General features: G+C 41.0%; 1 protein-coding gene across 1 annotated transcript in view; it reads left to right on the top strand.

Annotated features, from left to right (window-relative positions):
- The window catches only part of ABHD3 (abhydrolase domain containing 3, phospholipase), a 57,821-nt gene that overhangs the window by 18,487 nt on the left and 24,519 nt on the right, over nt 1-14,815 (top strand). The window contains exon 4 of the mRNA XM_069568910.1: nt 3,033-3,078. Coding sequence (XP_069425011.1) covers nt 3,033-3,078 — 46 coding nt within the window. The remainder of the gene's footprint in view (nt 1-3,032; nt 3,079-14,815) is intronic.

Here is a 14,815-nt window from a genome sequence, read left to right on the forward strand (position 1 = left end):
GAAGTTCACGGTTCACACATTGTTGAAGCCTGGCTTGGAGAATTTTGCGCATTACTTTGCTAGCATGTGAGATGAGTGCAATTGTGTGATAGTTTGAGCATTCTTCGGGATTGCCTTTCTTAGGAATTGGAATGAAAACTGACCTTTTCTAGTCCTTTGGCCACTGCTGAGTTTTCCAAATTTGCTGGCATATTGAATGCAGCACTTTCACAGCATCGTCTTTTAGGATTTGAAATAGCTCAACTGAAATTCCATCACCTCCACTAGCTTTGTTTGTAGTGATGCTTCCTAAGGCCCACTTAACTTCGCATTCCAGGATGTCTGGCTCTAGGTGAGTGATCACACTATCGTGATTATCTGGGTCGTGAACATCTTTTTTGTGTAGTTCTTCTATGTATTCTTGCCATCTCTTCTTAATAACTTCTGCTTGTGTTAGGTCCATACCATTTCTGTCCTTTATTGTACCTATCTTTGCATGAAATGTTCCCTTGGTATCTCTAATTTTCTTGAAGAGATCTCTGCTGCTGCTAAGTCTCTTCAGTCACGTCCGACTCTATGCGACCCCATAGACGGCAGCCCATGAGGCTCCCCGGTCCCTGAGATTCTCCAGGCAAGAACACTGGAGTGGGTTGCCATTTCCTTCTTCAATGCATGAAAGTGAAAAGTGAAAGTGAAGTCGCTCAGTCTTGTCCAACTCTTAGCGACCCCATGGACTGCGGCCCACCAGGCTCCTCCATCCATGGGATTGTCCAGGCAAGTGTGCTGTAGTAGGGTGCCATTGCCTTCTTCAAGGAGGTCACTAGAAGCTGTTATAACCCGTCTTTCTCAGTCATCATAGCCAGGGAGCTATTGGTTATAAATAAGTAGTTTGGTAGGTCCATACCATTTCTGTCCTTTATTGAGCCCATCTTTGCATGAAATGTTCCCTTGGTATCTCTAATTTTCTTGAAGAGATCTCTAGTCTTTCCCATTCTGTTGTTTTCCACTATTTCTTTGCAATGTTCACTGAGGAAAGCTTTCTTATCTCTACTTCCTATTCTTTGGAAGTCTGCATTCAAATGGGTATATCTTTCCTTTTCTCCTCTGCCTTTTGCTTCTCTTCGTTTCATAGCTGTTTGTAAGGCCTCCTCAGACAACCATTTTGCCTTTTTGCATTTCTTTTTCTTGGGGATGGTCTTAATCACTGTTTCCTGTACAGTGTCACGAACCTACGTCCATAGTGCTTCAGGTACTCTATCAGATAGAATCCCCTGAATCTATTTGTCAGTTCCTCTGTATAATCATAAGGGATTTGATTTAGGTCATATCTGAATAGTCTAGTGGTTTTCCCTACTGTCTTCAATTTAGGTCTGAATTTGGCAATAAGGAGTTCATGATCTGAGCCACAGTCAGCTTCTGCTCTTGCTTTTGCTGACTGTATAGAGCTTCTCCATCTTTGACTGCAAAGAATATAATCAGTCTGATTTCGATATTGACCATCTGGTGATGTCTGTATGTAGAGTCTTCTCTTGTGTTGTTGGAGGAGGGTATTTGCTATGACCAGTGGATTTTCTTGGCAAAACTCTGTTAGTAGGGCCTTTTAGTAGGGGCTCTTCTTTCAGTAGGGCATAATAAAGCTGTCTATATGACCTTTCAGATGCGAGAAAGAATTCCTTTGCAAAAACATCCTGAAGTAAAATCTAACCCCCTACCCAGTCCATCCAAGTCATGAATATTTATTAGTGAATATTCAGTTCACTGGTGCTAGAACCCATACGGTGATCAACAGTACCTTGAAAGAAGGCAATTAGAGTATATACACAGTTGTTCTGTATATTCTTAATTATAGGCTTTTTGTATTTGTTTCTTCTGTGTTAAATACATCATGAAAACAAAGACAGTAAATGCTTTAAACAGACAAAAGGGATGTAGGGTTAAATTAGAACCTTAAATAATCTTGATTGATTAGTTAAGTAGATAGACAAAAAGAAAATGAATTTTAATTGACATGAATATAGATTCACTAAGCCAAAGAGAACCCATGGAGATACAAGTCAGGATTTTGTGTGAGGATGGCAAAAATACCTATCTGGGGATATGGTTGATGGAAAGTTTTGTCAGTGCAGAATGACTGTGTAAAGGTAGCGTGGTGTTGCAACTACCACTGCTGCTAATTAGCTAATGGTCTTTGTATAGTTACTGTCAGCCGGTGCTACTCTGAAGCCCTTCACTTATGACCACTGACCCAGGACAGGCAAACAGGATTGTAGGACGCAGAGCTATTCTTTCCTCCCCTAGGTCAGCCGAACACCAAGCAGTAGCATAGTGGGGTCCCAGCCTTCCAGCTCAGGCGCCATGTCCCTCGCAGTTCTACCTGCCATGATGTTTTCATTGCAGGTAAAATTCCAGTCTCTCTATTTGCTGAGCTTTGAGGGAACAAGAGCTATTTCTCAGGATAGGAATAGATGCTCATTCCCTAGTGGATCAGATGGTAAAGAATCTGCCTTCAGTGCAGGAGATGTGGGTTCAATCCCTGGGTCAGGAAGATCCCCTGGAAGAGGAACTGGCCTCCTACTCCAGTATTCTTGCCTGGAGAATCCCATGGACAGAGGAGCCTGGTGGGCTACAGTCCATGTGGTCACAAAGAATCAGACACGACTGAGTGACTAACACTTTCATGTTACAAATAGAATAGTTAGAAGACATTTTTTAATTTGAAGCAAAAACATTTAAGTTTGACTTATATTCAGAATTGTTTTACTTATTGGAGGCCTACACATCTACATAGGAAGAAGTTGTAAAGATTTTGCTTTTGGTAGGAAAATTTAATACCACTTTGATATATAGTTTTCTGGTTTGAATCCATATGTTGACTTTAGAGAACTAGAAATGTATTTTAGTGCACTTAATGACATTATCAAGCGTCCTTGTTTCTTTGGAATAGATTACTAAGAACCTTTTAGTGCTCTAATACAGGCCCAAGAAGAGGATTTTAATATTATATTGTTAAGATCATGCATAAAAATAACAAAAATTATTTTCTTGGTTTTTAGATATGTGGTTTTTAACAACAGAGGAGTAGCTGGGGAGAATCTCTTGGTAAGTAAATTTAAAATGACAGCAGCTTAATTTTTAAAGAAATCCAGTTTTATAACAAAAGATACTCTTTTTGATTTAAGATAACTTATTATATCAATAATACAAGTTCATTGTGGAAAAATACGGGTAAGGGGAGAAAAAGGAAACTTGTAAAACCCATAATTATACAACCAGGGGAATCCTCTTAGCCTGTGTCCATCCAGATCTTATATTTAAATTTTTAAATGTTATATATTTCTATTTTTTAAAGTAAGGCTTTATTTTGTAACTTAACTTTTTATACTTACTGTAGGTTAGCATCAACAAATATTTATCAACATCATTTTTAATGAAAAACACATTTTCTTTACAAACTAACTAGTGCCAAAAAAAAATTAACCAACAGAGTAATACTTGATTTACGTAAGAAATTTACTGTTATTGTAAAACAGACTGACTGCATGTTATATGCTTATTTGCCTGCCAAAGTTTACATAGAAGAGATATTATTTTAAATCAGTTTTTTCCCTCTTTTCTAACCCCTAAGCTTTTGCTAGGGTAGAATTTCTTGCATCTCTTGGAAAATCATCACTATCTGGTGTTTTACCTGTGAGTTGGAATGAGAAATATTACACTCACTGAAATTTTCTTGAAGCTTTTCAACTGTTAGTCCCTCACCACTTCAACAGGGCAAAGGCAATTCTATCAGAATAGAGAGAACCATTTTTTTTGAGTCATTGATAGAGAATGATATTAAGACTATAAATAATTGTCATGCTTTAAATAAACATTTATGATGATGTCACTATGTTGGTACATTATGAGAATTTGTGAGGAGAAAAGAGCTCTTGCACTTTGCTTGATAAATCCTGGAGGGGATCAAGATCAACCTGATTGCAAAAGCTAAAGTTATAAAGTGTTTACAGTCTTACTCCAATTCCTTGTGAAGGTGAAGATTCTGCTTTCCTTATTTGGTCCAGCCCTGTAGGAATCTCATAGGTAAGTTTGTAGGTACTCTAAAAGGAAAGATTTTAATGTGTCACTGGCTCTGGACCAAGCAAGTCATTTCTGAACAGCTGTGTGTCCTTCCAGATGCTTAGAGGACACAAAGCTGGGAAAGGCATGGTCTTAGGCTCTCAAGAAAATAACGCGTTGAAAAGTAAAGGCCATTTGGTCCCATAAAATGAGAACAAAGGATCTGTTTGTTCATCAAAGCTGTGTTGTATGCCTATTAAATCAGGTACCTGTACAAGGCCATAGTGAGGAGTGCACACATTATTACACACAGCCCTAGCCCTTTCTTAGGAAACTTGAGTTGCAACAGAGGGTACATATGTTGCAAGAGATATATAAAAATACACATAGTACAGTGCTAATTGTGACCGGAAAAAAGGTGTATTAAGGCTACAGAGATTAGAGGAAAGGAGTAACTAACTCCTGGGGGAGGTGGGAGAACATAACATTGGAGGTGGGTTTGAGCTGGATCTTAAAGGTTATGGTATTGAACCAGCAGAGGGGAGAGAGAAGTTTTCTCAGCATAAAGAACGAGATGGTAAAGAGCGTGGACAGCAAGTCCTTATTCGTGGAGGGATAACGATGGTGATCATTTTCTCTAATGTTTATTGAGTCCTTAGAGTATATCAGTTATGTCTTTTCCTATTGATGTTCAGCAATAGAAACAACCCTGTGATTTAGGTGAGCATAGCCACATGATCCCCATTTTCTAGATGAAGAAAATGAGGCACAAGCAGGCTAAGAATGTGCCCTCACCAAGAAATTCAGAGCCAGGATTCAGACCAGGTAGGCTGACTGTGTGCTTGCGTTCTTGACATTTGTGCTGTACTCCTTCTTATTGCTCAAGAAGTGCTAGGAATTCTCCCAGAAAGGGAGGGCCAGATTTTGAAGAATCATGTGGAGAACCCCAAGGAACCTAGTGTTGAACCGTTGACTCTTTCTGAAGTTTCTTTATTTATGTATAATTGACATATAAAATAACTTAATTATGTTTTAGAAAGAAAACCACAGCAGAAAAGTGATGGAGGGGAAGGAGGCTTGAAGGCTTGGCAATTACTAAAAATCTATTCAGAGTGTGAGGGGCTTCCCTGGTGGCTCAGTGGTAAAGAATCTGCCTGCCAGTGCCAGGAGATGCACGTTCGATCCTTGGGTCGGAAAGATCCCCTGGAGAAGGGAATGGCAACCCACTCCAGTATTCTTGCCTGGGAAATCTCATGGACAGAGGAGCCTGCTGCTGGGCTACAGTCCATAGGGCTGCAAAAGAGTTGGACAGCAAACAGCAAATGTCAAGAACATAAGCAAATAGTCAGCCTACCTGGTCTGAGCAACCAAACAACAACAATCCAGAATGTAAATGTAGAGGTAGGGGGAGAGAACAGAAATGAGGGGTTTTTCTGGGGCAGAAAGAATAGTATTCATTGTACTGTGGGAAGTGGAGAGAAGGGAGTCAACGTCATGTCTAGTTTTGCTGAATTGTAAAAGGCTAATATGGTGAAGGGTAATATTTGCCGAAATAGGAAATGTAGGACAGTTTACAACATTTTGGTGTTATCGAAATACCAAGTTCAGTTTTAGATGTTGGGGATGCTTTGATGTCATCCGGGTGGAAATTTCTCGTAAACACTCAGATGTACTAGACTGGCTGTCAGAAGAGACATACAGGCTGGAGAAAGGCATTATGGATTATGGGTATACAGTGGAACCAGGAGGTCAGGAGTAGATGAGATTGCTTAGGAACTGTTGGTCTAGCAAAGGATAGACTCTTCAAATACAACAAACAGGAAGGAGGAGAGAAAAAGATGAAGAGGAGGGAGCCTGGGAAGACTTCTGCCCTGAGCATTTACATTTAATTGGAAATTTACTTTGAAAGAAGGCAGCAACCCAGTAACTTTGAGCCATAAATTTGCACCTACATGCTCAGTCATGTTTGACTCTGCCTGCCAGGTTCCTCTGTCCCTGGGATTTTCCTGGCAAGAATGCTGGAGTGGGTTGCCATTTCCTCCAGGGGATCTGCCCAACCCAGGGACCAAACCTGAGTCTCCTGCATTGCAGACAGATTCTTTACCTCTGAACCACTGGGAAAGCCCCATAAACTTGCATAGATTTTTTTTTAAGTCTCCACAAGAATACTTCGGGAGATTTTACAAAGGGAGAGTAATTAGACAATTTTTTTTTTTTTACTTGTAAATAACTCACTGAGTTCTAAGCAGGACAACAACAGGATAAGAGAAGCTTGGTCTCTGGCGTCTTTTACAGTGCCTTGGTTAATTCTGATGAACTGATACCCCCAGCAAATATCTGTATCCTAAACACTAATTCGATCTAACTTTAAAAAGAATAGGATATCAAATGACTTAAACATAATGACTAAGATCATGGCATCTGGTCCCATCATTTCATGGCAAATAGAAAGGGAAAAAGTGGAAGCAGTGACAGATTTTATTTTCTTGGGTTCCAAAATCACTGGGGATGGTGACTGCAGGCATGAAATTAAAAGATGCTTGTTCCTTGGAAGAAAAGCTATAACAAGCCTAGACAGCATATTAAAAAGCAGATACATCACTTTGCCGATGAAGTTCATATAGTCAAAGCTATGGTTTTTCCAGTAGTCATGTATGGATGTGAGAGTTGGACCATAAAGAAGGCTGAGCACTGAAGAATTGATGCTTTCAAACTGTGATGCTAAAGAAGACTCTTGAGAGTCCCTTGGACAGTAAGGAGATCAAACCAGTCAATCCTAAAGGAAATCAACCCTGAATTGGAAAGGCTGATGCTGAAACTGAAGCTCCAATACTTTGGCCACCTGATGAGAAGAGCCGACTTATTGGAAAATACCCTGATGCTGGGACAAATTGAAGGCAAGAGGAGAAGGGGGCAACAAAGGATGAGATCATTGGATGGCATCACTGACTCAGTGGACGTGAGTTTGAGCAAATTCTGAGAGATAGTGAAGGACAGGGAAGCCTGCTACAGTCCATGGGATCAAAAAGAGTGGGACATGACTTAGTGACTGAAAAAGAACAAAAAATGAAATATAATTTAATATACATTTGTACTCAAATGGATCAAAAAAAATGAATTGCCAATATTGATTGTTAGAGCTGGCTTTGATACTGAGAGCTCTTGAGAGCCTTTCTTCTTTCTGCCTTAGAGCTATGAACAATGACTGTTTCAGACTAGAGGAACTCTATGAGTATTTATACCTTCCCGGTTCCAGAAAGAACTGAATATAGCCCAGACCAAAGTAAGTAAGACTTTAGGGTAGTCATAGTAAAGAACAAGAGATGAGTTAGCAAAGACCAAACAGGGAGAGGAACTGACTCACTGAAATTAATCCAAGAGAGTTAGTGAAGGTGACATGGAATTTAGGGTAAGCCATTCTCTTAGGGGTGGAAGAAAAGCAAGAGGAAAAGATTTGCTGAAATAAGTCAGTGATATACTTAGAATTTACAGGGGTGGTTATGGCCCCTGCAAAGCAGAATAAGAAAGTAGGAATCTTCCAGCACCATATTGTCCTTATTTCTAATTAGTCTTTGCAGGATTAAGAGAAAGCCAGAAGCCTTGCTTGCTGGGAAATGAGAAGCCTGTACTTTTCCCTCTCTGGGCCTCTGAGCTGTGGAAGACAGAGAATCCCAGTCTTAGTAGACTAATCCTCAGATATCCCTGCAGGCACCCTCAAGGTGGACAGTGCCTTTTCTCGATTTTCTGCAGGTTGGTTTTCAAGGTCAGGAATCCAGGAAGCCAAGTTATACACAAACTTCCTCAGATTAGTGATTACTTTGGGAACTGTCATGTTTCCAGCTTAGTTTTGGAATGATGATTTACCAAGAACTCAGTGAAACCTGAGTCTGTTAAAGGTTACACTCCCTCTCCTTTTATTTATAGGGTTATGCAGATTTCCATGTCTCTAAACCCAACCAGAAAACCCTCTCAGCCACTTTGGAACATATTCTGGGAGTTTCTCAAAAACTGAAAAATTGAGTTGCTGTATGATCCAGCAGTGCCGCTCCTAGGTATATATACAAGAAATGAAAATATTTATTCATACAATAACTTGTACACACATTTATAGCAGCATTATTCATAATAACCAGGCTTCCCAGGTGGCACTAGTAGTAAAGGATCCGTCTGCCAATGCAGGAGATGTCAGAGATGAGGGTTTGATCCCTGGGTCGGGAAGATCTCTTGGAGGAGGAAAGGGCAACCCACTCAGTATTCTTGCCTGGAGAATCCCATGGAGAGAGGCGCCTGGTGGGCTACAGTCCATGGGGTCTCAAAGAGTCAGACACGACTAAGCACACACACACATTCATAATAACCAAAAGAAGGAAGGAAACAGATGTCCATCAACAGACAAATGGATAAATAAAATGTGGTACAGCTAGGTCATGGATTGCTATTCAGCATTAAAAAATGAATAAAGTACTGATACATGCCACAATATGAGAGAGACTTGAGAACATTATGCTAAATGAAAGAAGCCAGATAAAAGATCACATACTATATGATTTCATTTATACAAAATTTTCCAAATAGACAAATCTGTAGGATGGAAAGTAGATTAGTGGCTGCCTTGGGCTGAGGAAGCGGAAGCGACTGCTAATGGTGGAGGGTTTCTTTGGGGAGTGATGAAAATGTTCTAAAATTGTGATGATAGTTGTACAATTCTAAATATACTTAAAAAAGGCGCATCTTAAATGGGTGAAGTGTATGCTAAGTGAACCACACCTCATAAAGTTCTTAAAAAGAAAAGCCTTAGGACTTCCCTGGTGGTCCAGTGGTTAAGACTCTGTTTTCCTATTACAGGGAGCCTGGGTTCCATCTCTGGTCAGGGAACTAGATCCTACGTGCTGCAATTAAGACCTGACATGGCCAAATAAACAAATAAAAATAAATAAATATTTTTTAAAAAGAGAGAAAAGCCTCCTTCAAGTGCTTTCCAGTTCAAGTTAGAGCTGGTTCAGTGGGTTTGGGGGAGGGTCAACAGTGGAGCAGAAGCCAGAAAATACTTTTAAATACTTTGAGTGAAAGTCGTTCAGTCATGTCTGACTCTTTGCAATCTCATGGACTGCAACCTGCCAGGCTCCTCTGTCCATGGGGATTTTCCAGGCAAGAATAGTGGAATGGGTTGCCATGCCCTCCTCCAGGAGATCTTCCCAACCCAGGGATCCAACCCAGGTCTTCCGGGTTGCAGGCTGATTCTATACAGTCTGAGCCACCAGGGAAGCCCAGAAAATGCTTTAAAATCATGCTACTCCAAATGTGGTCTCTGGGCCAACTTCCAGTTTTCAAACTATCAGACACCATCGCTGACAGGATGAGAGAATGTGAGTCAACTTCAGCTCTGAGGTGAGCTGATTGTTTTTTCTCATAGAAACACTCTCTGGGTGAGAGAAGCAGCGCACTGATTTACATTCTGACATCAGCCCCTTATCTCACCCTGGCCTGGCACTTTAAGTAGCTCTGCTTCAGGGATCCTCTAATCAAAAAAAAAAAAAAAAAAAAAAAACACGAAAAAACCCTCATTTAATAAATGAGGACACCTCTGGAGAAGTGGCCTGACAGGCCTGAGGTTGTAAAGCTGATTAATGGTCTTAGGGCAGGAACTCCAACTGTCCAGTGTCTTAACATTTCAGCTCTGGCTTTTGGTCAAGTCAGGCTGAAAAGCTAGAGGTTGAGATAAAGAAGGTTTTCAAAGAGAGGGGATCTTGCCTCAATCTCCGATACTTTGGGTGGTTAATTAAGGCCTCAGATCTAGAGAAATCTGCTCTTGTTCCCTGCTGAGCTTTTCCACCTTGGAAGTTCATGGGGTAGGGCAGGATTTAGGAAATTCACAAGGGATAAAGGACTTGCTAGTCTGAGGGAGGAGGAACATACAGTGCAGGGCTGGCCGGGGCACAGTTCAGACTCTCACCTTCAGGCACCCCCTTTCCCATACCCAGCCATCGTGTGCCACCCACGTTTGCTCTTTCCTAAATGCTTGCCCAGATAGCCTCTTCTGCTACCTATCACAACAACCCCGGAAGGTCATCAGTCAGCTGTGGATATGAGTGTGTTGAATCCTTTAGAATTTTCTTCTAGCACTGATAGGTGCAGTTCAGTAATATCTTATAATATCTCAGTACTATCAATGTTATGAGGTGATATCACTCACTAATATCAACTCTTGGTGGGTGTGCAAAAGATTTTACACTTCTCTATATTTAAACAATTTTCAGTGAACTATCTAGAGGAAAGTTGCTCTATAACACAGGGCGCTCAGCCTGCTGCTCTGTGACAATCTGTTGTTCAGTCTTTTAAGTAGTGCCCTACTCTTTGTGACCCCATGGACTCTAGCATGCCATGGACTGCAGGACTGTGACAACCTAGAGGGGTGGGAAATCCTAAGGACAGAGGAACCCGACACGCTGCAGTCCATGGGGCTGCAAAGAGTCAGGTACGACTTAGCTACTGAACAGCAACTAAGGGGAGTGGGATGTGGGGGTGGGGTGGGAGGAAGGTTCCAGAGGGAGGGGATATATGTACACTCATGGCTGATTCATGTTGTTGTACGGCAGAAACCAGCACAATGTTGTAAAGCAGTTATCATCCAGTTAAAAATAAGTTTAAAAAAGAATTTTAGGAATGATATATCTTTAAGGAATAACAGTTATAATTTTAGAAGTAACAGTGATGTGCTAACCAGCTACCATTTATTGAAGTGTTTCTCTGTGCCGTGTTAGTCAGTCATGTTTGACTCTTTGTGACCCCATGGACTGTAGCTGGCCAGGCTCCTCTGTCCATGGGATTCTCCAGGCAAGAATACTGAAGTGGGTTGCCATTTCCTTCTTCAGGGGTTCTTTCTGATAGAACCCGGGTCTCTTGCATTGCAGGCGAATTCTTGACCGTCTGAGCCGCCAGGGGTTTGCTGTGAGCTGTTTAGCAGTACTTCTCCGTGCGCTGCAGGCAATCCCTGTAGAACTAGATGTTCCTCTTCCCCAGTCACTCTAGGTAGGCTTTGTCATTCTTGTCACTGCAGCCTCCTCCTCTCTTGGCTCAGCTCTCACCCTAGTTCTTTATTCCCTTTGAGCAGTTGCTTCTCAGCCCTGGCTGCACAGTGGGATCCTCTGGAGAACTTCAAAAAATCTCTGATCTCTGAATGCCATCCTCCAAAGATTCTGATTCGTTTGAACTGGGGTGGAGTCCCTGGGTCTGTTTTTGTCCTAATGCCCTCTTTCTGTAGGCCGGGCTGAAAGTCACTGTGAGGTGGTGGGGAGTCCCAGGTTTCTTAAGATCCTGATCTGAGAACTCCTGTCTGTATGGCTGACCTGCTCTAAGCCACTAACAAACTGTGCTCATTTATCGGAGTTGCTTTGCAGCGTGACTACATAAGCATGTGTGATAGCCATCCAGAATGTTAGCAGGAACAGGGCGTACGGGCTATCTTGGCCTCAGAGTTGGCCAGGATATTTCCTGGGGCCCTTTGTTTTGTGGTTGGTTATTTTAAATAATTAACGAATTCTCAGGCATATTTAACTATCTGGTGGTTTTGTATGTCTATCCATGGAGGTGAAATGATTATTCATTACAGAGCTGGTTTTGCTTAGAGATGCACATACATTTGTTTTCTCTGACTCCTTATTTAACAAACTCAGCTTCCAGAAATAGGGTCAGTTTTCCTAAGAATGATTTGGGCAGCTCACTAAGTACTGGACTGGGAGCAGGTTGAGTGAAAAGAAAACAACACAACAAAAACGTGGAGAGCAGTTCAGAAGTGTCAACTAAAAATGATGTACAACTTTAGAGTTATGAGTTAAGTTTTATTTGTGGCAAAATGAGGACTGCAGCCCGGGAAGCTGCATCCCAGATAGCTCTGAGAGACTGCTCCAAAGCGGCTAGTGGGGGAAAGTCAATATATAAGGTTTTGGTGAAGGGGGAGTTCAGTACCATGAAGCACGCGTTTTACAAAAGGTTTTTTGTTAGTCATGAGAGTCTGATGTCACCATGAGGGATTTAGTGCTTCTCTAGATATGAGCAGATGCAAGGACGGAGATCATAAAATCTGTTCCTAAAAACATCCAACTATCTAAAGTCCACCAGATTCCCTGGAGCCCAGAGTGCCTCACTCCCCTGAACTCCCGCAGGGGTTGTTGCAGGTCAACAGCTATAGCAACATGGGGCTCAATCTCCGTAGAGGCAGTTGACAAATGCCTTTGTTGTTCAGTTGTTGGCAATGCCCTTGGTAAGTGCCAATTTGTAGTTGACAGAAGCATAGTTAGTCCTATTATAAATGGATTATCCCTTTTAGGGTAGCCTACATCCACACAAGATTTCACAGAGTTTATTTAAGCATCATCTTATCAAATATTTAAGTACAGACCTTTAAATACTAGTAAGAAGAAGACTGTAAAATGAAATATCTTAAGCTCTTGGTGTTTACCAAGACATTAGAGTAAATGTGAAATGTGAGTGATTTTAAAAAAGATATTTGTGTACCTTTTCCAGTTTTATTTTTTTCTGGATAGAAAACTGAACTCTTTTTATGATCTGGCCTGGTTAAGTGTAGGAAATGCGGCAGGCATTGAAAGGTCCCGGGTTATGGCTTTTTCTTCAGATTAACAAATTAATCTGCTCCCAGAATAGCTAGGGAGAGTCAGGCTATCCGATTAACAGGGTGAATTTTAATTTTTTCTATACTCCCCACATTTTTTAAATGAAATTTGCATTTTATAAAACAAATGACTTTTAAATCAGGACAAGAATATTCTCTTTCAGGATGAGGGGAAATCACTGTGTCTACTTTTTGGAAGTTATGGGTAAATTAGATATCATTCATAGATAAATATAAAATCTATGCTTTATTCTTTTCTGATCTATTATGTATAATTTATAATTAATTTTACTACATTATTCTCATCAAGGCTTTTTTTAAAAACTAACTTCTGACAGTCATGTACACACTGCTTAATTTGAAATGGATAACTAACAAAATCCTATCGTATAACATATGGAACTCTGCTCAGTGTTATGTGCTGGCAAGGATGGGAGGGGGTTTGAAGGAGAATGGTTACCTGTTTATGTATGGCTGAGTCCCTTCCCTGTTCACCTGAAACTATCACAACATTTTTAATCAGCTATATCCCAATATGAAATGTTTTGGTGTTAAAAAAAAATTAACTCTAATAGCCATTTAAGAAATTACTATTGTTTCTCTCTGATCATAGTTGCAGTTGAACAATATGAATAATCTTGGTTTGTAATTATCATCAAATTATTCTGTCTAACTTGTAAAAATACTTGTGTCCAATGTCTGCTTGAAGGTTATCCTTCCTTTAGATTTTTCTGCATTTTTTAAGAATACCTTTCTCATCCTCTTTTTACTATAAAAGGAGTTCATCACTCAATTGAATCCTGCTAGGTCATTCTTCCTTCCTTTAGTGATTAGATGTGGCTTACTTTACCTCTTTTCTGGAAGCATGAAATAAGGCAAGGATGACTGCAATATGATAGTTGCTAGTGGGATTCCCTGGTAGCTCAGATGGTAAAGTGTCTGCCTGCAATGTGGGAGACCCAGGTTCGATCCCCGGGTCGGGAAGATCCCCTGAAGAAGGAAATGGCAACACACTCCAGTACTCTTGCCTAGAAAATTCCATGGATGGAGGAGCCTGGTGGGCTACAGTCCATGGGGTCGCAAGGAGTCAAACACGACTGCGTGACTTCACTCAGCAACTGGGGCTTCCCTGGTGGTTCAGACGGTTAAGAGCCTGCCTGTAATGCAGGAGACCTGGGTTCAATCCCTGGGTTGGGAAGAAGAGAATTAACTAACATGTTTTATCTAAAAAGACATTAATATCATTTATTAACACATATATGTGTAATCTAGAAAGATGGTACTGATGAACCTGTTTGCAGGGCAGTGAAAGAGACAGAGACATAAAGAGCTGACTTGCAGACACAGCAGAGAAAGGAGAGTGAGGCAGATTGAGAGAGTAGCACTGAAAGGCATGCATCATCATATGTAAAATAGATAGCCTGAGGAAATTTGCTGCGTGAAGCTTGGAGCTCAAATCGGATGCTCTGTGGCAACCTAAAGGGTTGGTATGGGGTGGGAGGTGGGAGGGAGGTTCAAAAGGGAGGGGACAAGTGTATATTCATGTTGCTGTATGGCAGAAACCAATATAATATTGTAAAGTAATCATCCTCCAGTTAATTTAAAAGATGCTATAAAATTATATCTTCAAATCTGAATAAAATTTCTGCCAGACCTACCAACTTGATGTATTACCCCCCAAAAATGTCTTCGCTGTGTGTCCTAGATGAATTCTTTCTTTAGTGGGAGTGAAGTCCTATGAAGAAAGCATATGATGTTTCCTGTTGGAGCCCCGTCAAGTAGCGAGAGGTTGTGTGATATCACTACATAGTTTTGCATGTCTGAAGTTACTAGATCATCTCACTTTCCATCCTGTGTATTTCCGTGTAATCTGACAAGTGTTTAATGACTGTTCGAGACGGAGAAGAGCAAGATAGTAAGAGAGAGAACCTCACATACATCACAAGGGCTGGGAGCAGGCTGGCCAGGACAAGTCGGGATAGAATTGGGAAAGGCTGTGAGTTCCTTGGGATAATAGGGGCCAAGTCTGACCTTTGGTCTGACGTTTTTTGAATTAGTTCAAGGCATGATTTCAACAGGCAGAGCTGACCTTGCAGGGCATGTGGCAGAAGTTTACACAGGTTGCAAGGGTACTGAGAGACTTAGCAGACAAGA

This window comes from Ovis canadensis, chromosome 23, assembly GCF_042477335.2.
Source record: "Ovis canadensis isolate MfBH-ARS-UI-01 breed Bighorn chromosome 23, ARS-UI_OviCan_v2, whole genome shotgun sequence".
Classification (NCBI taxonomy): domain Eukaryota; kingdom Metazoa; phylum Chordata; class Mammalia; order Artiodactyla; family Bovidae; genus Ovis; species Ovis canadensis.